Source organism: Falco naumanni, chromosome 8 (genome assembly GCF_017639655.2).
Source record: "Falco naumanni isolate bFalNau1 chromosome 8, bFalNau1.pat, whole genome shotgun sequence".
Lineage (NCBI taxonomy): Eukaryota > Metazoa > Chordata > Aves > Falconiformes > Falconidae > Falco > Falco naumanni.
In genome coordinates, this window is record NC_054061.1 from 59463924 (window position 1) to 59490242 (window position 26319).

A 26319-nucleotide genomic window follows, 5' to 3' on the forward strand; every position below is an offset into this window, starting at 1 on the left:
CAAGCCACTACAAATTTATTAGGTACAAAACACATTTACAGCAGACAGTGTGAACCAACATCCCGAAACATTTCTGGGTTTTCACAGCTGAATTCCAGGTAAACTGAGAATATCAACAGCAGCACTGTGGTAAAGCACGGCCGAGAGCATCACACGGGCTTCGCTCTGCATGCAACCAGTGAACCTCAACGCAGCTCAGCCCAACAAAACTGTATGCAGTACAAACAGGCTCAAAGTGTAATTTCTTCAATTTAAATTTATTTCAACGTCATATTATGCTACTACTGCTATCCTAGATTTAAAAGAAATGATACAAATTCTATTTAAAAAAAACAACTATAAAATTACTTTTTTGGAAGGCAGCTGGCCAGTTTGGACTACTGAAAATTTCAAATGAAATTAGAAGCAAGTCAAACAACTGGTCTCTGGCAGGCAAGATAACCAGTGTTTACTTCCAAAGCTACACTACTTTGCATTTCCCAGGCAGAAATTTCTGTCTGAGAAAAATCTGCTGATATTGTAATAAAGAAAATAAAATTACTTGTACAGGAGTACTGCAGACATGGAAGTACATCTTCATTCTAGTTACTGGGGATCAATATCAAACTAAAACCAAAGGTCTTCAACCTCCAAAGCCACAGCTTTTTAAACACTGGAAAATACAGGTTATCTGCTCTTCCAAAAAAAAGAAAATAATTTCTCCATAGCTGTTTACTGAAGAAAGCGTCCTGCTTTACAACACAATTAATCTGTAGAACAAGCAACTCATCTGGTTTTAACTTGGGCCAGCAGTACAAAAATCTTTCCGGATTTGCACTGAGCATCATTAAGTACAAAATATGGCCAAGTGCTGCACCGACTCAATGACAGTGCTGACTCCTGGGCAACAAAAAAGCACTTTCAAACCACAGTGCTAGGCAGCTTCTGCATGAAGCAAGCAAGCACAGAGCAGGGACAACATCTCGGGGACCGTGTCTATGGAGAGCAATTGCTCTGGTGTTCCCAGGGGCCCCCGCCACCCTAAAGTATTCTCCTGGTGAAGCTACGTTTACCCATGATGACAGCTGGCAGAAAGAAAAAAAAAACAACACCACTAAGTGTCGATTTAAGGCCTTCCAAGAAAAGCATTTGACTCGTCTCCTTGCCTGTGAAGCAGCAAAGGAGGGAGTTGCAGAGCGGGCAAAGCCCACCAGTGAGCCAGAGGGACACAGCGAGCCACCGACACACTGTCTCTGCGCAAGGCAGCCATGCGAGGAGGGCCCAGGCCCCACATCTGCTCTGTGTTCTTCTCGCAGGAGGATGTCTGCTTTTTCTGCAACGTGCCCCAGGAGCTCGTCTGTTCAATCACCAGACTGGATTTCTTTACCAAGTCTCTTGGTCTGCACACGTATCTCAGCTCTGCTCAAATATCCACCATGTCCACCAGAGCAGACAGGTGGAGCTCTGAGGCAACTTCACCTTCCCTGTTCGCTCTGAGGAGCTGTTGCAAGTGTTTCAGTCTGTCTGACAGCGTGGGGCTCAGCTCCTCCACCGAAAGCTTGGATGCCTCTTCATTCCCAGCCTGGGCAGAAGGGAAAAAAAAAACCACCAAAAAACCCGAGATGAGACTGAGAAAGAAGCGTTACCCAGTACCAACAAGGCACTTCTCAGCTCACCAGCTGTTCCCCCACTTTTGAGGAGAACCACGGAGGTCAGCACCCTCCCAACCCCTGAGGAGGTAAGGCAGAAACAGCATGTTCCTCTATTTCTGTCCCCAGCTTTCCCACAACTGGGGGAAGCTGACCCACACAGTGATTCCATAAAGTGCAGCACCACAAGGGATACAGTTATGGCTGCCAGCAGCAGAAAGCATTAACGCTGTGCAGAACTCTTACTCCAGATCTGCAGAAAGCATTCCTCCTCCCTTGGAGGATAACTTGGAAGTTATTTCCAAGGCGCAGTTTTTCAATTCTTTACTTCCCAAGTCTATTCCACACGGCACACCAGGGTAATTCCCACTAAAGGTTTGGCACCTGCACTCCATAGAGCCACAGCAAATTCTCGGTACCATCCTTTCTTACCTCTTGAGCAGATGACACGGGACTCTTCATCAATGGACAGGTGACAGTTGGGGTGGACACCAGAGACTGGGGGAGGTAGAGAGGAAGACCCAAGTAATCACCAAGGGGCTCAATGTCCTCAGCTAGACATCGGTGCAACTGTTCTTCAAACCTTGACAGAAAGAACAAGAGCATGGGTCAGATTGCAGGATGTTCTTGTAACCAGTGAGTTAACCAAGGGGTTTGGGTTCAGAAGTGACTGAACATCAGATCCTGCTTGCAGACATTTCCAATACGGTCTGACATAACCCACTGCTATGACAAAAATCCATCACAGAAGGTTGTGGTACAGAAAAAGAGCCACACAGACTGAAGGCGCCCACCTGATGGGGAAGGCAGAAGAGACAAGAAACCCCTTAGCCAACCTCAAAAGCTTCAGCTCTTCAGCTTCGGGATCTGCTTTGCTACAGGCAAACTGACATCCCAAAGTGGACTTCATAGACATTTGTGATACTGCAGGACAGACTACTGTACACACAGTACTGCTTTAGTTTCGGTGGCCTGATTGACCACAGACAGCTTCTAACCACTCCTCCAAGCTCCAAGTATTTCTACCATCCTGGACTGTTACTGTGATGCAAGTAGGCACTAGCAGGGAACTGCACTGCACTGATGAGATTAGATTAAACTAGAGATAGCCTAGGTTGTTTCCTCGCACTGTTGGACTTCAGCTTCCCATTATGTACAACTTAGAAATCGTTTGCAACCCTGGGCCAGGGCCGCAAGGAAAGGATGCTGCTCTGGGAACTTACCTCCTGCTTTCTATTTTCTCCAGTTGCAGCTGTGCCAGCAGACGCTCTGGGAGAAGCTCCTGAGCTGAGGCTGTGAATTCACCTGCACTGGGAATGCTCTTCTCTTGACGCGACAGCATGTTCACCCCAGAACTATATCCACCTGGCATCATGGAGATGCTGTATGGTTTCTTAAAAGAGTTGGGAGATTTTACCCTTGACCTGAGGGATGGAAGAAGGGGGGAGGGGGGCGGGAAAGACAAAACCAAACCAGAAATTAGTGTGTGTTGGTTGTCCTCTACTAGCTTGAAGTCTGGAAATAGCAGGGAGTGAGAACTGACTATTAGGAGACATCCCTTGTACCAGGGTCCAACATACCACCACCCATGTGCGGGAGTTGCAAGGAACTGATCTGGACAGGGGGCTGGGATGCACCCCACAGAAAGGTATCTACCCCCACACCTCCTGCGACACAGCAGAGCAGCAGCTAAGCTTCCAAGAGTGAAGAGAGACTGGCTTCGCTCTGAAGGAGGACAGGGGCAACAAGCTACACTCTTGAGATCTCAAATACTTCCATGCCACACAGCTCTGAGGCACCCTCAACTTCTAGCACCTTCTCTTAGCAGTGGGACTTTCTTGATGTCTTCCCCCAAGCTGGGGACAAATCCTCCTTTGGAACTCAAAATGCTGCAAAATTTAACATGTAATTACCATGCAAATCATCTAACATGTAATTCATCTGTCGGGTCCAGGCTGCAACTGAAGGTGAATGTAAGGGAGGGGGCACTACCAAATAAAGGGCACGCTCGTGATTTATTCCTATGCTCTTCCCCAGCCTCACACTTTCTCCTCCATGCTTTGCATACTTGGTACAAGTCTAGTTCCAAAGCCTCAGCAGTGGTTTCTTCAGCAGAAGTTAGTTTCTCCACTTAGAACACTTTAAGCACTCCCCAAGCAATCCATTTATTTGAGAGCTGAGTAACCCTGCAGAAAATAAAGTCTACTTACTACACTGTTTCAGCACATCCTTGTACATCATTTCAAGGAGATGTACACAAGCACAGTCTGGGAGGATGCCACATGCTGGTTTTCAGCATCATGATGGCAATGTATGTTTCATAGTAGTGGCCCTGAGCAACCTCCTTGGAGTTCACCAACCAGCTCCGACGGCACAAGGGACAGCTGAATGCTACTCCCACAGGGAGTGCCAGCCGCCGCCTCACCTCTCGTGGCCTTGCCGGATCTCCTCCTGCGTGCGCAGCCTGGCTTGTTCCCACGAAAAAGGGAGAGTGAAGTTCTTTAAATGCTCCTTGAAGAAGTACACGCGAATCTGACCATCTTCACTTACTGCTTCTGTGAATAAACCCAAACCCAACACTTATCATTAGAACAGGTTTTCCCCTTCAGAAGAACAGCTCATTATTGAAAAGCCAAATTGGGGACAAATCATGTGTTCACTTTCAGGTAGCTTAAAGTTGTAATCTGCATGTAAAAATGAGTCTTCCTAAGCTGGCTTACTGTTCAACAGATACAAAACTACTGGGAAAGACTGTAAAATGCTGCTTTATCTTAATTTTAAAAATTCTAGTGCATCCAAGTTCAGTGTTCAGTGGGTTAAGTAGTCATTTCATTAAAAGAGGCTCCCTATAGTTAATCCAAACAGGACACCAAAAATGCACCCACACACTTGAAATCGGAAGCAAACAGAATCCAAGACAAACGTCATTAATCCGTGGAAGTGCTCATTAACAGTGGCAGCCTGCCATCTCAGCTGACCTGAGCTTACATGACTGAGGTCTTACATGGTCCAGAAGGACCAATTCTTGGCCTTCGGCTGAATGTAAACCCTCTCCTACTGGGAAAGGAGGGCTGAAAGACTCTTGACTACACAGAGACCAAATTTTGAATCACAAGCTCAAGTCAAGTCATAATCAACACTAAATACACACTCCAAAGAGAGGACAGATGCGCAGTAAACACAGCAAGACCGTAGCTCCTTCTCTGCCATGCATAAAGGTACCGCTGTCAAGATATTAAACACAGTTACACAAGAAATATCGTCCATGTTGTAGAAGGACATGCAATACCTGGAGCAATAGGCAGTTTGGGTGGTTTCCAGTCTCTCAGTTTATGATCAATGCAGACTGCCAAGATATCATCCCAAGGGATCTCATCGACAGAAGGTCCATCTCCATCAGAGTTCCCAGATGTTTTGTTTTTCCACTTCTGGTAAACTTTGCTCAGCAGATTCTCCACTTGCGACTGGATCAGCGGCTGAGTGTGGGAAGAACTAGCAATCTGAGACACATACTGAAAAATCATGCAGCAAACAGGACGCCAAGGAGCTATGGAAAAAAATCCAACAAAATAAATTGCAAATATCTGTGACAGAGCCAAACCACCCACCTTACAAGGTGGGTAGCTCAACGAGGCACAGGCATGTCTGAAAGAATAACATGCCCTCGAGAGGATGCTGCAGTGTGAAGTACATACCACCTAATGGAGGCAGATCTAGGTAAGGGATCTGGAAGGACAGCACAGCCTTCTTCAGCCAGGCCAGGTGATCGGGCATGTTCCACTGCAGGTGGGGTAATAGTTTGTTACCCCCAGGCTCTGAAAACTCAGTAACGGGCCAAGACAAGTCACAAAGGTGCTCGGAGGATGCCACATCTGAAAGAAACTGCAACACACTGTTGTACAGCTCTATGATGACCCCAGGCTCCTGAGACGGCAGGCCAGCTAAACGTCTCTCCTTCCAGTCATGGTAGAAGCGCTTGCCAAATTCACCGTCAATCCCATCCTCAACGTACTCCCGAAGGGTCTGACTGCAGAGCTCAAGGGAGTCCGGGTACTGGGAAACCAGCCAGCCCACAGCCGCGGAGATCTACGACACACAAAACACGTGGGGTTGGCAACTGCTCCACAGTGGTCAGGACACAAAGGATTCAGTACTGCAACCCTAAGTGTGATATCACCTATTCAAGACACGATGCAGTAAGATACAAAGAAATCAACTATCATCATCCCAGTACTTGCAACAAGTAATTCCCCGACTAGGCTGTTACAATCTAAATTCACACCCAGCAGGCTCAGGAAAAGACAGAAAGAGACTGTTCACACCAGGTGCAGTCTGTGAGTGGAACTCCCTGCTGCAGAACACTGGGGATGCTGAAAACCTATCTGGGAGGAATTGGACAGATTCACAGAAATAAGCCCAGGGTGACTCAATCCAGAGAAGCAACGCCTGATCCTGCAGTCCTTGAACTGCAAAGAGATGCAAGCTGTGAGGGTTTGTGGGGGAGCATCACTCTGGGCCTGTCTCGTTCTCACCTTCTTTCTTAGGCACCTTCAGAATGGAATACAGGGCTAGAGCTGCTTTTGGTCTGAGTCACATTGGCTGCTCTTGGCCACTACCCTCACTCACCTCTCCAAACCTCCCCACTGTGACTCACACACAAAAACCTATTTGAGACTTGTAAGTATCATGGGGTTTTGAGTCGTCTCCAGGCCACTGTTGTCAAGCACACAGCAAACTGAAGGACAAGGGGAAAAGCTGGTGTCTGGAGGCTGTCAGGGAGAAACCCATACAATCCCTCTTCACATATGTGAGAGGACAGAGGCATCCCTCAGTCCCATCCATCAAGACGGAATAATACTGGCTGATCTCACAGCACCCAGAAGATACACAAAAAAAAAAGGTCCTTCGCATTTTAGAACTGGAAGCTTAAGGGCACAAAGGCTTACCCACCACTAGCACTCATCTGTTAGGCAGCAACTGTACCCCTGCTAGTCAGGGCAGACAGGACAGACAAGAACGGATTTACATAATCATTACACAGATAAAACCATCTTTCATGTAGCAAATGCCACTGACCTCTAGTCAGTTAAAATAGAATAGTCACGAATAATGGAAAAGCAGCAGTAACGCTGCATTTCAGGATAGTTCTGGCTGATGTTGGAATCACTGTTAACAAGTGAGTGTCTGACTCCAGCAAATTCAGATGCGTGGAAAAAAATGGCAAGAGGCTTTTTGAACAAAAAATAGTTTACAGAAGCTTCAAAGAAGAAAAACATCCCATTGCACAAGACTCAGTTGCAATTTAAGCTATGAAGAACATAATAATTCCTTATTAAGGTGTTAGTAATCGAGAGATTAATGATAAACTAGTCAAGTATCTCTTCACGTGAGTTGCCATCCTTACCCTTCCGGTGCCTTGTAAGTCATTGATAGAACTCGGGAGCTCAACAATGGTGTAGTCTGAAATAAGCTGGGCTGAAATCAAGTCCTGCAGCATCAAACCTTAAAAATAAGAAAACCCACCATATTCACAGAGAAAAAGCACACCTACTCCGACCACATTTCTGTGCATACATTCACAGCATTGCTTCCCCCCTCCATCCTTGCCCACAGACTCTCAGAATCAAATACTCTGCGCAAAGAAAAACTCAATGCCAAGAGAAAGTGCATCTCCTTCCATATTGATCATTCTTAAGGCCTCAGGATTTCTAGCAAAGCTTTTAGAAGTATTATACTTCACAGTCTCTCCCTTTATAAGATAAGGTATTTGAGAGACTGCGCTAGCTGCAGCAGTTCTACTTGGGGCCAAGCCCTAAACATTTACATAGTTATTTCAAGACAAAGAAATAATTACATACCTTCTTCTACTTCTTTCTCTATGGCCTCCTCTTCCTGACCAGGGACTAGAACTACCAAAGGAACTATCGGGTGGAAAGGTTTGGCCTGAAGCAACTGTTTCAACTGCAGCAGAGCTGAAAGCCAATAAACATCATCTTCTACAACATCTTCACTCCTAACTCGAGGGGGCAGGAGAAGAATGAGACCGCTGGTTCCAAGCAAGTCTTTTTGCATCTCAGCCATATCAAGCTCAGAGTCGGAGAGTGCACGGTGTGCCACCTATACAAAGTAACAAAGATGACAACAGTAATGTAGCTAAAGCCTAACAAAGCTATTCTCGTACTGAAATCTGTAGTTCACTATTGTTAGCATTCAGCTTTGCCATTCATTACCAAGAGCTCTACAAATTCTAAGACAATGAACTGCTAGACAGACACCGATGCGTCCAACAGATGCAAGTCAGCACAACAGTGCACTTGAGCACCTGATTTGGCACCAGGAATTGATTAAGATTGAGGTTTTAAACTATTGCACTGTATTAAAGCAAGTATTTACTCAGGTGATTAGAAAACAAGGAAAAAAAATTCCATCTTTTTTCAGACCTTTTCAACAATCCCATCTTTCCCAGTATCATCTCCTTCCATCTGACAGGACACAGTATGAAAAGCTGCCGCATTACATCCACTGGAAAAGAGCCCACCCTGCCCTTCTGGCCTGTTAGGTTATCATGATATTGTTCTCACCTACCTTTATACACACACTGACTTTAATGCTTCTGCTCCCTTGCATGCCAGGAGAATTAAATAATGTCAGTGTTTGAATTCTGTCTTCTGTATGTAAAGCAGTTTTCTTCCAGCTTTTGTCTCCCATAAACTTGGCTTTCAACCAATCCACCAGTACCCTAGCAAACAAGAAAGAGCGGGTTTCTGAGGTTTTTGTTTTTAAAAAATGGCATTTTGGGGTTTTAGCACCAACACCTCTATGACACCACAATTATCATAAACCCAACCTTCACCTTGCTTGGATTTTGCTAAATAGCTATTAAATGTCCTGAAACTATCCATGCTGCTACGTATCTCAAGGTTTTTTGCTTTCAGTATGAGCAAAAGGAATGCAGTGAACAGTGTCAGGAGAAGATACAGACCACTGCAATAATTCTATTCACAGCTATATTCTTTAGTGCACCTTGGAGAAAAAAAACCCCAAACAAATCAACCACAAACTGGAAGTTTGATATGGTACAGGGGAAAAAACCCCACCATATCAAGGACTGTGTACTACTACTCTTCTATTTGACTGCCCTGTTTGAGAAGTGGACCCAGGAATCAACTCTTTCACCTACCTGTTGGGATCATCCTCTGCATATTCGTCATCATTTGGCAAAATCAATAGCACCTTCCAAAAAACCTGTTCTTGTTGAACTGGAATGTGTTCAGTGATTAATGAGACAAGATCCAGGGGAGTCCAGGCTAAATCACTTAAAGAGAAACAGAAGCTGGTGAAAAGACCCTGCTTAGCGCTCATTCCTACCTGGGGAACGTGTTGGTTTTTTTGGTTTTTTTTGCTTTGAACAAGTTACAATACTGTGTATTTCAATCAGTCCAAAATCAGAGCTAATTCTTTAGATTTGTTGCCTATTTCACCACAGACCAGATGCTTTCAAGAACTGCAGCTGCTAAGTCTGTCACATGAGCCTTACTTTGGGGATTGTGGGACCATATATGTACTGCTTCACTTCCACACTGTTTCAACACCCTGCCTCCAATAAACACACAGGCCACTAGAATGCACAACAAGCCACGAGAAGGCAGACCACCTCTTGCAATTTAAATGTCTAGATCAATCCTTTCACGTCACAAGCCAGGCCAGTAACAGCTCATTTACTCCTCTCCCCCTATACCCCATCCCACCCTGGTACAAAAACCCACTGTAATGTCCATCAGATCCTTAAAGTTACGCCCACGGCAATAGGATTAGATGGCCTAAAACTTCCATGAATTTATCTTCCAGTTTCCCTTACCTTGAAAATACTCCCAGTAGCAAGGCTGAAGTAGACACCCGAGTATAATTTGTTATCCCTTACTCACATTTTTGAGATCTCTGGCATTTCTGTTACAGTTTGCTTAGAAAGAAAACAAGAATCAAACACCAACATACCTTAACAACTGCTGGTAGAAGTGCTGAACTTTAATTTCATGTACTGTTTTGTTTCTCAGCCAATTCAACCTGGAAACAAGAGAATCTTGGTTGTAATTTTTGGTATAGAACAGGTACTTTAACCAAATTTAGGAAACACTAAGACTTCAGAAGTACTGCAGACACTTTTGAAAGTTGCCATAATAGCAGGATTTATTTGAATTTTCAGTCTTTGCCGTGGCATTTGTGCAAAAAGGGTCTTTTTGGGGGTATTTAAGAACAGTTTTGCAAAACCATTAACATCCACAGTGGAAGAAGAGGACTACTTTGTAACTTACTTTCCAAAAACTAACCAGATTGCTAACTAGAAGTATCCTTACCTAGTGCAAGAGATTCCCAGCTTTCCTCCGTTACCCAGGTTTACAATTCTCTTGCACAAGTTCTCCATGGCTACAGGCCACTCTGCACTGGGGGACAGTGCTTTCAGTTTATTTTTTGGATCTGTGCAACAGGGAGCTGCTGGAAACGCCCTCATTTGATGTTTCAACTTTGTTCGAGCTGCCACTGCCTCCCTCCACCTTTGGAAGACAAGAGATAAATAGATTGTTCTGCAAACCAAACAGGTTTTGTTTTTTCATCTTGCCCATCAGACTGGACTGGGCTCTCAAACCCCTCCCCCTCCCCCCCCCAGGTCAGCCCATCCAGGGGACAGGGTGAGGTGGTGCAGCGGGCTTAGCTGTATTTCTGCATGCAGCCACAAAGTCAGAGCTCAAACAGAGCGTGCACAGAACGAGACCTGCCAGCTGTACAGAAGCAGCATCCGAAAGTGGCAGCCTCGGGCCCCATTCCAAAAAAAGCAACAAAAACAAAAGGCAGCAGCCTTCTGCTTAGTAAGCTGCACTTGCTCTCAGTGGCCAAACTGGTCACAGGAAGGAAACAGGGACTGCTGCTCTTCCATCTCACCCCTTCCTCAGCTGTCTCAGCTGTGCTCCCCTGGCAAAAGTTCAAGCATAGCTTTCCTTCCCCATTTCCAGCGTGTTTATTCCTAGCCCATATAGCATTTTACAAAGATTCATTGCAAAGCTTCTCTGGTATCTCAAGACTTGCTGAAAACACGTTTGCAACTCTGCTGCAGTAAGAAAGGTATGCCTCTTTCTCTCTTGAAGGAACATTTAAAAAAACCAACAAGAAGCAAACATATAATAAAGTCTTTATCATTAGCTATTTGCACTTTTTCTATGATCAAATGATTCAAAATGGGTGGCACTCAATAGAATTATAACAAAAACGCCAATTCATGAATTAAGAAAGTCTTCTATTGCACTTCCTCAGGTATTTTCAGGGCTTTATAAAAATATTCATGCATCATCCCATTTTCTTGACGGCCGCATGTACACTTGTTTTGCACGTCCTTAGGCTCCTCCTTAATCTTCCCTGTTGCACTGAAGACTGAAGGGTATTTATACAGGCCGTGAAGAGACACATGAGCTCAATTTTAGGATAGAAAGAGCTCTGCAAGGGAATACGCTCCACAGAGAAAAGACTAGCCTGCTGCTTCCTCTTTAGCGGCGAGAAATACCGCCTGAAACGCACCTCGACCTGGCTGCACTGGGGCAGCACAGCATCGCAATGAATCTCTGCCTTGGAACACCACAACAGCCACTAAACACTTAGCACATAGCCAGAAAATCAAGTGTCCAACAGAAGAATACAAGGAGGTATCATTACAAGTTTCTAGATAGAATGAAGCTGAAGTCTCCTACCAAACTCTCAATACCTGACTCCAACGAGATGTGCTCCTCACCCCACATACAGCTGAGTAACTCAGAGGCTGGTAATAAAACTCTTAAGTCTACACTTAAGGTGGAGACAAGCCAAGCCAGCAAAAACTGTCTCAAAAAGAATGCAACCAGACAGCTGATAGTTCAAACTCTACTAACCACTACCCGCCAATGCTCCCAAGAAAAGCAGCTGTATCACAGGGTGGCAACTCACCGTTGCAAGTACTTGCAGAAACACTGGAGCTCCTGAAGGGTTTCCTTGGCAATCTGGAAAATCTCATCCTCCAGAAAGAGGTCCATGACATGACCACAGACTTCTTCCGAACACCGGGCAATACGGGCTTGCCGGTCTCTTTCTAAGGCACACCTAGTTCCAAGTGAAACAAACCAAGACCCCTAGTGAGGTGGAGACTGCAGCAAGTGCCAATAGAATTAGCTGAGATGCAAACAGGGAAGACGATCTCGTTTAGCAGAGGGGAGGAATTTTCCACACTTCTGCTCTATGGCCCTTCTAAATAAGGCCTGTAATCAATTAGAAGTCATTCAAGTTTCACGCTGATCATGGGCTTCCAGAAAAGGGTCTACAAGAGAGCCCACAGCTAGAGCTGTAAGGGAGTCAGAAGAAAATTAAGCATACAGAGCAGCCTTGTCCTAGACAAAGCCTCTCTTCCCTCCACCCTGGAGGCCCACTACTGCCCAACACAGTATGACTGCAAATTGGCAGCCTGCTGTACAAGCAAGCACACTTTCCCTCTCAAGTAATTTACTGAAGATGACCTCAGAGAAGGCCAAGCAAGAAGCCCACCACTCCCTGACAAACTCTTATCCTTAGGAAAGCATCCTACAGCAAATTATAGCACACGGCACGTTGTACATACTTTAATTCATTGGTTGAAGCTTCTTGAATGCTTTCCTTTATTACTTCTTCCATTAACTCCACACCCACCAACTGGCTCAACTGTTTTATTAGCTGTTCTCTTTCTTGCTTTTGCCTGGAAGGACAGAGAAAAGATTTACACAAGTGAACAGAATTACACTAGCAAACCTGCCACTTAGTTAAACAAGTGCTACACACAGTGTCAGACAGTTCACCTAAAATTGAGTTCCCACTATCTGGTTTCTCTCTCTCTCTAAAGATAAAAAGCTTTGCATGGAGTCAGGCTTCCCTCAAAAATACAGCTAACAGTGGGGTTATTGTACTCTTACCCCAAGTTACTTACCCCAAGCAGCTTACTCGGAAGGAAAAGTTCCTGCATACAGCAGGGCCAGGACACGCCTCCCTCTCTGGAAGCTCTGGGTGTAGTTAAGTTCCCAAAATTCCCACCCACTATTTTCACAGTGGCTCTGTAAGGTCAAAATACTAACTAGCAGATCACCTGAGAACACAGAAGGGACAGCCTATCTGCAAGACCCCAGGGCAGTTCAAGGCGAGACAAAGTGAGTGCTGTCAGCATGGCAGAGACACACAGGGCCTGAGCACACATGCAAGGGCACCAGCTGTCATCACCGTTGCCTTAGGAGTGTATACAGCCCACCCTGCCCCGCAGCAAAAGCGGCAACTCACCTCTCTTCCTCCACTCTGCGCTGTTCCTCTTTGACACGCTCCCTTTCCGCAACAAGCACGCTTCCTGCCACTTGTCTGAGGATCTCCTCCATCACTTCAGTCACGAGTTCCTCCACGGTGGCCTCCGAGGTGCTGTGCAGAAACAGCAATTCTCTTTCCAAAGCCACCAAATTTTCATTTAATGCCCTACGTCTGTGCTTTCCTCAAGCACACCCTTGCTCCATTGTGGTGGGCTGACTCTAGCCATCAGGTAAGCACCCACACCGCTACCGGCTCACCCCCCTCCCCGCATCGGGACAGGGGAGAAAATGGGAAGAATAAAAGCAAGAAAACTCATGGATAGACATGAATACACTGTAATAGGTGAAGGGAAAAACCCACACCCACCCCACCACCAAGCAAAGCAAAGGCAGTCTGCTACCATCTCCCAAAGGCAGAAGAATGCCCAGACAGTCTCCAATCAATGGCTACCCTGTAAGCCAGAAACCTCCACACCTTCTTTTCCTCTCACCCAGTTTTTATTTTCCACACTGCTTTGGTCACAAACCCACATCTACGACTCTAGCAACTGCCCTGGAGACAAAGCATTACTTGAAACAGAGAAGTATCCAGATTTGGATTTACTCCTCTTGTCCTGTCCCCCCTGCCCCTTCAGGCACCTTCCTTTCCACAACATAGGTTTCTTGTGGCAGTAGTGTGAGTGTCATGCAAGGCAAGGTTTACAGAGGTTTGCAGTTACCCTTCCATTAGGTTAGCTGGTAACAGAGAGGTGGCAGACATCTGGAGGAAGGCTGTCTTTTCTCTCAACTGTATCAGTAAGACTATATCCACTATAGACCTTGCCTTGCTTAGTAGTTTTTTGGTCTTCATACATGGTGCCACTACAGCAAATTGCAGCTACGACAGACTCCAGGAGTACCAGCAATGCTCTTACCAGATGGCAGCAGTCACGTAAGCCACTCCTGCTCTGCTGACTTCTCTGCACTCTCCTTTGAGGACATCATTCACAAGCCCATCCACCACTTCGGCAATGTCCTACAACACAGCAGAGGAAGCAGCTGAAGCAAGATGCAGTCCTGCTCAGGATGGCCTGGGCACGCACCTGAATTAGGAGTAAGGCTTTTCAGCCTTGTTTATCTGACTGAAATTGGCAACATCATCCGTATTTCTACCTACAGACTAAGCTAACTTAAAACACAACAGCCTGGAAATTTTAGACTATCTAAAAGGTTAGTAACAGCCCAGAAACAAAAGCAGCTTTCTGTATTAAATATGGGCAAGTTAGCAAACAATCACTAAGCAAAGTGAATTTTGAGAGGCATTCCTATCTTTTTACTCAAGAGTTTCTCTCATTCTAGCAGATACAATTCCAAATGACCAGGTCTAATTTTCACTGAAATGTAGCCACGTTTAGGTAGAATATGGCAGCTGCACTTTACAAAGCCATGAGACACTCCGAGATGGGTTCAGCAGTACGTATCTAAACGTGGGTGGGTGAGAGAGAAAGGGGAACTGCACAGATACACAGGGTACACGTTCAAGGCCCAACATTAATAGTCATATATCCACAAGAAGAAACCTTCTTGTGTCTCATTTGAAATACATGCCATTAAGGAACAGCTCAATAACATTACCATACCATGATGTATGATAATATTCACTAAAGCAAAGTTTACCTACTAAGTCAAAGATCATAACTTTCTACCATCACTTTCTGACTCTCTCCTCAGAGGTTTCTCAAATAAATGCTAAACAGTCAGGGCTGTCCATCTTATGAAGGAGTCTGAATGAGCACTGACATTTCAAACTTGCATGTGAAGTCACTGAAAACTTCCTCTTTTCAAAACAGTGCAAGGAAACAATTTTTCAAAGTATCCAAAGCACTGAAACAGGGATTGTCTCCTTTTGACTCTACGTAACACATGCAGATTCTGGAAAAATAAAACAACCTAAGAACTCAGTTACCTTTCATTATATTTCACAGATCTTTCCCAAAAACTTTAAATTTTATTTAAATTTCCTTACTGTGTCTGTGTAGACAGGCTGAGGCTTTGAAGAGAGAGGTTCAGGTTGTCCAGCAGGTTGGGAGATTGCCTGCGCAGGAGGCAGCACTGGCACAAGCTGACGAGGTAACAGCGAGGGCAGAAGATGTGCTGGCGGCTGGACTCTTACTGCTGTGGCATCTAAATCCACACCTTTGCTTTCTGCTCTTCCTTCTTGGAGGGATGAGGGGGAAGAGAAATTAAGGAAACCATGTCAGTCACAAATAGCAGCATAACTATTCTTATCTTCAAAAGCTGACATGTCTGATAGATCTCATCAGGTCATAAAACAAGTCCAGAACAGAAGCTGGCTGTCTTACGGTTAAAAATATGTAATTATATCATAGAAGCTAATCTGTATTTATTAGTATTTTATAAAAAATACTAAAAAAATCCATTGCATGTTGCCTCCAATACCAAGTACATGCATTTCCAATAAAACAACTGTTTTAAGTTAAGTACACCTAACACCTACACACACCTCTTGAATAAATGCAAGATATCTGTACTTTCAACTATGCCAAAAAAGCATACGTTCAGCTAACTTGAAAAACACCACGATTACACACACAGCAGGAACAGTTGCAATACAAAATCTGCAAACTGAAAAGGGAAGTTGGTTGCCTGAAACAGCCAAATATCTAGTTATTTCACCTACGCTGGCAAAATTGCGCTCACGTCTCTTAGTGCATTTCCTGTATTGGAAAAAGTATTTTATTAATCAGGTTGCTTTTTAGTATTTACAGATACGTAAGTACATTTAAATCAAAACATGCTTTTATTACATCAAATTTCCATGCAATTTCAATCCGTATGAGCCAAGAACAGTTTCTGCTTTGTAAAATAAAACTACTCACAGAGCTGACCCAGCAGCATGTTCCTGAGCAGTATCTAGAAAGCACATATGCTCTTACCTGTTGCTTCCACACTGGGTTTTTGGCTACTACTAGCTTGATCCACAGAGGTGCTTCCACCAGTATACTTGTTCTGTCCGTTGAAGCTGGACACAGGCATGTGGTGAGGCACCGAGGGCAACGGCCCACCATTTACAACTTCCCCAACAGAGACAGATAGCTTCTGGCTGACAAACATCGATTTACGTGGTTTGGGTAATCCATCTGGCTCCAAGAAAGCTGAACGATTCAGCTCCACGTAAGCACTGGGGAAAAATAAAAACCAGGAGTACATCCTCAAATCTCCAGTAACCTATGGGTTTTCAGTTTGAAAGCTTAGCGGGACAAAGTGACACAGGCACAGGGCACCTATGATTGCTCCCTATAGTTCGGATATCCATCTTTGGCTGGAACCAGAAAAGGGAAGGCAGAGATCACTGTCCTCACTGCTATTCCTCCCAGGACAAGAGTACAAGCTACTAAGATTTCTGGGCACCTTTGTGGACTATTCTGTCTCTTTTTCCTTTTAACCTTTATCCACTGAGCATATTATCCATGCACGTTTTACCTAGACTACACCCCACGTGACTGCTGCCAGGGCTATTTACAGAAGTCATTTTAAAAGCTGCAATCTTCTTCCAATCTTGGCACCTGTAGTCTCTCTGATGTATTACTTCAAAGCAGAAAGTTACCAGGAAATAAAGCACTCTTTATACATATATATTTATCTAGCGCTCCACATTTTTTTGCCTTCTCCAGTCTCTTGAGATTGCAAGTCTGTATGAGCACATCTTACAATGTATGTATTTCCATGGCAGACACTCTTACCTGCAAACCATTGGCTTTGAACATCCTCTAAACTGGTCTGCACTGTTCAGCTTCATCCTGCCCTACACGCGTCACCATAATGCTAGTTTCCTGAGAAGCAGAACTGTAACCTCGTTTCCTATGGGGCTGCAATTTACTACAATTCAACTGCAAGATAAGAACCTAAAACAATTTTTTTTTTTCTACTGAGTTATCTACAACATTTCTTCACAGGGAGGAAGACTCTGGAGTCCAGTGGACACCAAGCTCAATATGCAGCCTCTCCTTTGGGGGAAATGTTTCTACCGTTTTCAAAAGCTATTGTGGGAAATCACAGTAGTTACAGAGATATAAGCCCCATTTCTTGGTGGAAAGATGCAAAATTAAAGAACTTCTCATGATTACAGCAATAAAAATAGAACATATAATTGAAATTTGCAACTATCACTGTCCTAGTGCTTTGCTTAGAGAGCCCAGCCCCTGTTCTTTTCTTTTTCTGGCTGCAAACTGCAGAAGCAGCCCATCCACATCAACACTTCACCTAACATCAGTCTAAGCCCACTAGGCATTTTAAGGCACAGACACCCTTTTCCTGACACTTACCCATCAGACACACTCAGGCCATAATAACTTATAAAATCAGTTGCTTCCTCACAATCTTTGAACAGCAGCATGCGGACCAGGTGATCCAAGGGAAACACTGTACATCTCTGAGTGCTCACAGTGTAGGCAATATTGAGAGATTTGAGAGCATCTTTACGAATCTGGGGGACAGTAAGAGAAAAACCCCACATAACTACTAAGTTAAAGAACCCAAAATCTAGTACGAAGCTGAAAATCATGTTTAAAAGAAATCAGTATTTTGCCATCAAATATCCACATAAGCAACTATTTGAATTTAACTTTCTTTTTAAATTCTCTGCACTTGCTTTCTAGTTTCTGCTCCTCTTCAATGTTGCTCATTTTGAGCATACGCCTTTGCGATTTTTGTGCAGAAGGAAAAACTTGTAAGAACTTCTGAAAATGCAGGTTCATATTTTCTTTGCAAAAGTCTCAGATTTGCTTCTCTATTGTTTTCAGGGGAAATAATATGTATTTGTACACAGTTACAGGAAAAAAATGCTGAGAAGAGCATTTTAGTATTTGCCTTTTATATCACAGCAGAAAACTCTTGATAAAATTTTAAAGGCTTCTGAAGTGGCAAGAACAAGATTATTTTTAAGGCTAAATACCTACCAAGTTTTCTGCTAAGAAGATTTCCTCCCAAAAGTCCCAGCTGATTAACACTTTAAAAAATATCCATCTGCCTTTTTCTCACCTGGTTGAAATAACAGTGTAAGAGGCAGGCATTCAGATAGGAAGCTGCTTGCACTAACTTGAAAAACCTCACAAAGTTGTTGCTGTTTAAGGCAGCAAAAGCTTGAACTGCAAATCTAACTTCAGGAGAGTTTCTAACCTCTGGATGAAACTGCTGTACTTCTCTGTGGAGACAAAAGACAGAGACAAACCTTTTGCTTCGATATTAACAATCCTAATTCAATAGCAACCTGCAACAAACCAGAATTAAAATTAGAAGCTTTAAGCAAAACATGCAACTCCTGTCCAAAACAAATGGCTGTGAATTAAATCTGCAGCATTATTTAACGACCATTAATCTTCTACTGATGTGTCCATAATCAGCATATTATTTAGGTACATCACTCCAACACCTAGGCAGAAAGGCAGTTAAAGAGATCAACCAGAAAAGCAAACTATGACTGATCACAAAACATTTTTTTCTTGGTCGTACTGCAGAAAAAGCAGTGAAGCTTGGATACAAATCTGGGAAGAGAAAAAAATTTTCCTTGACTGAGAATAGTGAAGACTTAACTTTCCCTTTTGTTTGTTTGGGTTTTTTTAATACCTGCAGAAGCTCTAGTGAGTTATTCAAGGAAACAAAACAAAACTTTTTTTCTTAACAACACACACACACACTTTTTAAAATGACCTATTGAAACACTCAAGTGAAACCTTACTACAGTACACTTTCTTTGGCAAAAAAATATTGCAACCAAGTGCTTCACTTCCATTACAATTTGCCTGGACTTAATTCTAATCTCAATTTTTCCCAGAGGCAAAGAGAGAAAACAAGTGGTATCTGTTGTTCCCACCTGAGAATATCACCCTTGTTGAGATTCAGCAAGACATTGTAACCTCTGAACTCTGCTTCACTCTTGCAGTAAATCCCCTTGTTAGCCAGGTCCTGATACATCTCCTTCAAGCTCTGCAGGCATTTAGTCATGTTCTCATTGTTGATCTTGGCATCGAAGGAGGACATGGGCTCTTCACACAAGTGGTGAGCGCAATGGATGTGAAAGCGAGTGCACTTCTCAATCAGAGACACCATCAGTGGGTTGCAGAGATGTTGCTGGGTTATATCCTAACCAGAACGATAAAGAAAGTATTGCATGTATTTTTTTAAACTACAGTTGAAGAGCATAGTCATCTGGCACTACCTTTGAAAACTCTTTTCAGCTGTGCTTTGAGGCTCTTCACAATTCAAAAACATTTGAATTGCTATTGCTTTTTGCTTCACTTTTTACAGCATTATGTCATCTTTCATTTTCTATCATCAAACGTCATCGCCCCCTGGTCCTTACCTTTCTTATTCCACGAGTCCTGTTCCAGACAAAGTCATACCATTCTCGGTAGTTTCCTTCTCCTTGATCCATAATGTTTGTCACTAAATAGTCCATGGTCATGCTCAACACCTCAGAGGGTCTCAATTCATGGGGCAAAGGCTCCTCTTGATCTGCTGAGGACCTGCTATATTCCTTGATTGCTGCCGCGTGATCTACCTGCAAGGTGGAGAGAAAAGAATCAAAGTCTAAGGAGTATGTTCAACTTCTCAGGAGTATAGATGACTTCATCCCACTGATAGCAAACACCACCAACAGTTTCATATTAGCACCAAGCAAACATGTCCCTGGAACAAGAAACTCCTGCATACAGAGGGCTCATACCTTGTCAGATCCTAGAAGCGATTCAAAGATACTGAGCTGGTTTCTTGTCTCCCTCATGTAGCGCTCCTTTTCAGGACACATGTCTGGGCAAGTGCCAACAACAGTTTTTGCTTTGCCAAGATCAGTCCTTTTTATTCGAGCTAGAAAAAAAATAATAAATTGAACAAGCACTAAGCAGCTCTCGTTGTTTACATGACATGCCAACACATCCCTAAGCATGTCAGATGCCTCATCTGCAGTCTGCACGTTGGTTAATGGATGGATGTCAAGAAGTACATTGCTAGGGCAACAGTTCACAAAAAAGCTAGTGGGGAAAATGTCTCTAGAGATTCTCATCCAACATCTACCCAGAGCAAGGCTGTACCCACAACTTGGCGTGGTCAGAAACACACAAGAACTCCCTACTCCAGGAACTGTCCCAGGGTTGCATCACTCCTTTGGGGAAGTTTCTCCTAATGTTCCACCTGGATATCAAGAGTTTTTCTGAAAAGAATGAAGCCTCTAAAAGATAGCCAATGTTTTGTATCCTAACAAAGCACCGGCAATTTCACAATTCCACATCAAGTAGATGAGAAATCCATTTGTTGATATTAAAAATAAGATCTTAAATTAAAAGGAGGGTCAGCTTTGAAATGGTAAAAACAGGATGGAAGGGTTTACAAACCAGCACCATGACACAAAGAGCCATTTCTTGAAATAATTACCAGCTGTGTAGTAGTTTGAATTTAGAGAAACACAATTAGGCTTTGGGTAGCTTTCTTCAAAGAGTGTGCAGGGATGGAAATCTCCCTACATCGCCTGTTTCACAGAAGATTAAAAGTCTAAATATACACATGCAATAAGTAACAGATTTTTGTGTGTTCTACAAGAAATTAATGTATAGATGTTCAATAGAGATTGTTTTACAGGCTGCTTCATGTTAAACCCTCTTTTAAAAGCCATTTCCATAATATCACAACAGCTTTGCGACAGACACCGAACACTTCTTTCTTTCCAGCAGACAACAGATGTTACACTCCATTCATGTAACTACCTTGTCGCATGATTTTGTCCCTTTGGTCCAAAAGACGGTATCTTTCTTCAGATGTCTCTGCCACTAATCCTACCAGGTTACCAAGAGATGACAATGAAGCTCCCAAGGCCTCTGAGCTCTGCCCTTCAGAATTAGAATCAAACAAATCTGCTTCAAACTGCAGCGCCTTTCGAAGACCAGGCTTCTTTGCAGGAGAACTAAAAATAGAAGATTTTTAAAATCCTATAACACTATAATGCACACCCCAGCCTTAATCAGTTCACTGCTCTTTAGGGCATCAACATCTCTGTTTAGAATAATATTTTGTTCAAAAGGCAATGTATGAAATAAATGAAGTATGTACAGATGTGCTAAGGTTGTTATGAGCTAACACTAGCACTGGGAGTTAATCTGGTTAAATACTCAGCACTGCCTTGCCAACACTGCCACACATTCTTGATTGTGGTGAAAGCCTCATCCTTTGTACAACAGGAACGGTATTACTAAATGTGTCCCAGAGCGGACAGAACCAGATGGCTGTGGCAGCATTTTTGCATCACTATGGCACAGCAGTCTGCATTTTAAGCCAGGAACTAGCCTGCCGTTTGGTGTGAAAAAATACGAATGCTTTCTATAGCGGCAAGAGATTATTAAAGGATTTTACAGGGCCGAGATACAAACGTGCTTTTTAAATCAAGGAACATTCATTCCTTCACAATGTATTACTGATTTTACAATTCTATAACTATGCATACCAAATTACTTTTATCAAACCAGCCACATCATTAAGGTACCACAGAACCATGACAACCTTGCCACTCCAGAAACTGACACGAAAACAGGAGGATTCCTGTACAAAGACCATTCACTTGAAGTGAGACAAGGCAATAATCCAAACACCAGTTACTCTGAAAAGGGGACTCATTCCACAGAGCTGTAATTGCCTACAAATGGAACTACTCGCTTCAGAAGCTCATTTAATCATGGCCACAGAACAGTGCCATTACTCTGCTTGGTCCCAGTTTGGCTCTGCACTGCTTCATTCCATTCCCTTATGCCTCACTATTGCAGGTGTTGTTACTCATGTTATGAACAAAACATTCAAAAGAAATATGCAGACCTAAGCAAAAGATCTTAACAAGCAGGTAGAATTATCTTTCTGACAAAGTCTGAGATCTGTGACCTTGTAATTCAGACTAACCAGAAGAGACGAGGGAAGCACACTTCTCGGTAACAACAGGACTATTTGGCACAGACTGATAATCATTTTTCCCCAGGCACTCCATTTCCTGCCAGATGGACTCCCAGAGGAGCAGACGTACCTTTTACCAGGCATGACACTGCTCGCAGAAGATCTTATTAAAGGTTTTCGAAGAGGGGAATGCTGATAGTTTTGCTCCTCATTGTTCTGCCTTCCTTCATCTTCACCTGCTTTCTTCTCCTTGGATGAAAATTCTCTTTTTGCTGGACCTGACGTGACATATGAACATGAAGCTAGGTACTTGCCAAATAGTTTAAGGAATAATTCTCCCCCCCCCCGGCCCCTCCCATAGGGCTGGTGATAAGCAGTTTGGTTTTTAAAAAAACAAAATTATTAGAAAATAACAGTCACAGTTTTGTACAAGTATGCAAAACTTTCAGGACAATTTCCACTAGAAGTTGTACCGAGTACGGCTACCAATTGCTAGTCAGCTTCACTGTTCTATAAACAATAAGGACTTTTCAATAGAATATCACTTTGCAATAACTATAATTGGTCAGCAGATCGTCAGTAAATGAAGTCCAATCATCATGTGAACTTAATTTCTCTTAGGTCTGGGATATAACCCACAGATCCCAACTCTCTACAGCATATGAATTCCATTTCACCTATGTAAACCACAATTCCCAGTGCTCCTGCTGAAGCATTTTCATTATTTATTTCACATACTCAAGCTCAGACTGAGGTTGGCATGCTTTCTCAAGAGCTACATCTACACCATCCACGAAGGAAGAATTTCTTCTCCCAGGAACAGATTTTCAACCAACTGGATTTCTTAAATTCTCTCCGATTAGTTATTTTAGAATTCTGCCTTATACGTTTCTATAGACCCAACATCACAATAAAATGACAAAAGCAAACAGGCACCCCTAGAGCTGCTTCTTCAAGATGTTAATTCTCAGGAAGACAGCTCTACAGCTATTCATTTTCTGGAAGGCAGGTCTTTGGCTGGTCAAAGCTGTGGTGAACCATTCATTTGCCGACACCTGAAGTGCCTCCCCAGGCTACGATCTCCGAGGTACACACAGGTACACACGCGGCACTCAAAGCTAAAGAAAGGGAAGCACTTGACAATTCAAATATTCGCCTAGGGGATGAACAGCCAACCTTCACACCTCCTTTTGCTCTAATCCCAGGCAGGGTCTGGAATCGAGGTTTCCCATTTCTAACGTCAGTTCCCTATAGTTGCTCTCTTTTTGGTTCATGCAGTGTGTAATTGTTTATACGCACAGAACAGCAACCTCAGCAACACAGATGCTCACTCCAGAGTACGCCTTAATTTGCAGGACATTTGCCCCACAAGCTGGAAGCCCACATCTCAGTCCACGCTCTGAAGTGAGCAGCAAGGCATTTGAAACTGGGTTTTCTTACATCCCCAAAGAACCTCCTACTTCTAGGTAGAAGTGCTGTCCTGTAGGTGGGTTCGTTACCCAGGGCACAGACTCCGGGTCTTCGCATGCTCAGACTCAACTTCTTTTGGGTCTGGGGAATTTCTCAAATCGGTGGTTGCTATCTCCCACTGCTGGAATTACGTTTTCCCTAGTTTTGCTGAGTTCATTACTTGTGGTGAGCTTCCTATAAGCTCACCTATCTTGTGGAGGTGCTTCCTTTGTTAAATTCCTTTTCTAAACCAAAGCATTTGCCAGCCCTTAGGAAAGCTTTTAGCAGGATATAAGAAGTGCTTATAACCTGAATTAACCCTTAACAACTCATTTGCTGCAACTGCCTTAGTCAAACTGTCAACAATACATTCATGTGGTATCAGAAGCACAAAGTTAACATCACTGTATTCTTCATGTGGCTGCTTCTAAATTCTCTTGTAAAACTACACTGTCAAGTGTCTAGCTTTTTCCTACCGCTGAAATAGCATTTTGGCTCAGAGCAGGGAAAATGTTTTATGGAATTTAAGAAAGTAATAGTGCGATTTCCAACTGTGATTCGCAGCTGCTTGCTTAAAACTTCCTCAGTACCAGAGGACAGTAATGCAGGTACTGGAAGTTTACACAGCTTACAAAAACAACTGGAGAACCTGACAGGAGAAAAATTCTCCAAGGACTAAGCCACCCCTCCTGGCTCCCAGGGTTCCCTAACCACAGGCTGTTAAAGGCTGAGAAATTATCCTGGAAGCAATTACATGCTTTATCCCGTTCTTTTTCGCCTCCCCTGCATATTCACGCCTTTGCCGTAGACAGAGTTAGCTGGGATGTCACATAAAATGCAAAACAGCTACTTTTATGCTTCTGTAAAGAATAACCTTCAATGCTCCCAGCAGCTCTGTACGCCAGCCTGACTAGCAAAAGTCAAAGAGAACCATCATAGCTCTGGATCTGTGATGTTTCCACAAGACATAGAGACATGGAGATCATCTTTGTATCACTCTCAGCACAGCAAGAAACAAGACCAGAGTGATGGCGTGCCATTTACGTATCGCCCGGTAACATCTGGAAACACAGACTTACTCGTTTTTTTCTTTTGCCAAAATGTTACTATGTCTTTGTGCAATTCTTTTGCTTTTTTCCTGGCAAGAGCTGCAGAGGCCTGGAAAAAAAAAAAAAAAAAAAAAAAGAGTATGAAAACCTATTAGCATCACAACGTTGAAATGTGCAGTGCATTTTTTTGCCAGAAAACATTTACCAGTTTCCACAAAATTCTGGTTACTGTGCTTTAAGACCTACATGCAACCAGCAGGACTGGTTTCCACAAATATTGCTGCTTTTCTAAGAACTACAGCAAGCACAGAGCACTTGAGCCTTAAAGGTGCGTTTTTAAGCACCACAGGGGAACGTACCGGGCAGTCTCTGAACCGCAGCACACCTCAGCACTGACATAACGGCAGCAACGCCAGCAAGCAGGGGTCACTCTGCAGGGCTGGCACCAGCTCACCTCGCCCTCGGCGCTGCCAAGCCCGAGCAAGAACATAGCAGCATACGTAACTCGGATGTGAGCAACATGAGACAAGAAGCAGGGACGACCTGCTTGGCGTTGGAGCTGGATGCCAGGAGGACAGGTAAAGCCAGGCTGGGTCGCCATGCCTGGGGCCTGCGCTGAGGCCTGCACGCTGCCATCCCGGGCTATATTGAGACGCTGATGGCACAATGCTGTCCCCCCAGGGCGAGGGATACACCACGCTACCAGAGAGAGGTGGCAGCTCTTAGGGGTCTAAACCCGCTCCCACGCCAAGCGCTCCTCGACACTCACATGATCAAAGAAGTGGAGAACGGCCATTTTTTTGTTGCGCCTGGTCATGATCCGTCGAACTTTCACAAACTGGCTGAAGTGCTTCTCCAGCACTGTCCTGTCGTTGATGTAATCGGGGATGTTCTTGCACTGGATGGCCGTCAGCTCGCCGGGTGACAGCCCCCCCAGCCCCTCCGTGCTGTCGCTGCCCCGAGTCCGGCGGGCGGGGGTCGCGGGGGCGGCCTCTGCGAAGAGAGGGAGGGGGAGAGGGAGGGAGACAGCCGCCTCAGAGCGCGGGTGACGGCGGGCGGCGGCGGGGCTCCGCGCCCGGCCCCAGCCTACCTTCCCGCGGGGGCTCCCGGGCCTCGGCCGCCGGCGCCTCCTCGCCTGCGCCCCGCTCGGTCTCGACGGCGTCCCCGCGGTCGCGGTGCCCGCCGCGGCCCTGGCTGCGCAGCATGTCCTCCAGCGTGCGGCCGAAGAGCGCACCACCGCGGGGGCGGCTCAGCAGCACGGCCCGCTTCTCCGGCGGCGCCGCCCGCCCGCCCAGCGGCGCCCGCCGCGGCGAGCGCTCCCGCTCCTCCTTCCGCTTCAGGCCCTTGGGCGCCGGCTCCCCCGCCTCTCCGAAGAGCGACCGCTGGCCCTTCTCCTCCGGCCGGCCCAGGGCGGCGGCGGGACGCGAGAAGGAGAAAGGCCCCCCCGCCGCCGCGCCCGCCGCCGCGCCCGCCGCCTCCGGGCCCGTCTCAGGCGCGAAGCCGAACGGCGGCGAGAAGGTGAAGGCGGCGGGGGCGGCCGGGCCCTTCTCCCCCTCGCCGCCCGCCAGCGGCTTGAAAGCGGCGGCGCTCTCGGGCGCCTTGAAGCGGAACTCGGGCGCCGCGAAGGCCCCGCCGCCGCCCGGCGCCTCGCCCGGCCCCGGGAAGCTGCCTAGGGTGGTGGGCGGCTTGAAGCTGAAGCCCGCGTTGCCCGCCGGGGCCCCGCCGCTGCCCGCCGCCGCGAAGGCCGGCGCTTGGCCTAGCCCGTAGGGCGGCCCGAAGGCGGCGGCGGGCCCGGGTGCGAAGGGCAGACCGGCGGCGGCGGCACCGCCCTGCCCGAAGACGGCCGCCTGCCCGAAGCGCAGCGGCGGGGGGAAGGCGGGCGGCCCACGGAACGGGCCCCCGGCGTTCATGGCGGCCACCGCCTCT

General features: G+C 45.2%; 1 protein-coding gene across 2 annotated transcripts; it reads right to left on the reverse strand.

Annotated features, from left to right (window-relative positions):
* LOC121092693 (minichromosome maintenance complex component 3 associated protein) lies at window positions 1-26318 on the reverse strand. 2 transcript variants are annotated; one of them, XM_040604113.1, is made up of 28 exons: window positions 25484-26318; window positions 25163-25386; window positions 24424-24502; window positions 22026-22173; window positions 20725-20921; window positions 19692-19831; window positions 19329-19526; window positions 18840-19108; window positions 18008-18170; window positions 17293-17453; window positions 15904-16148; window positions 14973-15160; window positions 13882-13982; window positions 12948-13079; window positions 12262-12375; window positions 11598-11750; window positions 9983-10180; window positions 9624-9692; window positions 8809-8943; window positions 8214-8367; window positions 7487-7745; window positions 7033-7130; window positions 5324-5714; window positions 4918-5175; window positions 4054-4183; window positions 2852-3052; window positions 2061-2211; window positions 1-1561 (listed from the first exon to the last, which is right to left on the reverse strand). In XM_040604113.1, exons 1-28 carry the CDS (start codon window positions 26301-26303, stop codon window positions 1403-1405), a joined length of 5535 nt encoding a protein of 1844 aa, XP_040460047.1. In that variant the 5' UTR covers window positions 26304-26318; the 3' UTR covers window positions 1-1402. The 2 variants fall into 2 exon arrangements, with proteins under 2 accessions (XP_040460047.1, XP_040460046.1); XM_040604112.1 differs by having other exon boundaries at window positions 14973-15163.
* Between the last annotated feature and the right edge of the window lies 1 nt (window position 26319).

Bases quoted from the DNA above. Each gene is read 5' to 3' on its own strand.
- LOC121092693 (XM_040604112.1), bottom strand. From the start codon at position 26,303: ATGAACGCCGGGGGCCCGTTCCGTGGGCCGCCCGCCTTCCCCCCGCCG. The intron at 25,387-25,483 runs GTAGGCTGGGGC...CTCTCTTCGCAG, and splicing joins CCGGGAGCCCCCGCGGGAAG to AGGCCGCCCCCGCGACCCCC. The intron at 3,053-4,053 runs GTGAGGCGGCGG...TCCATCCCTCAG, and splicing joins ATCCGGCAAGGCCACGAGAG to GTCAAGGGTAAAATCTCCCA.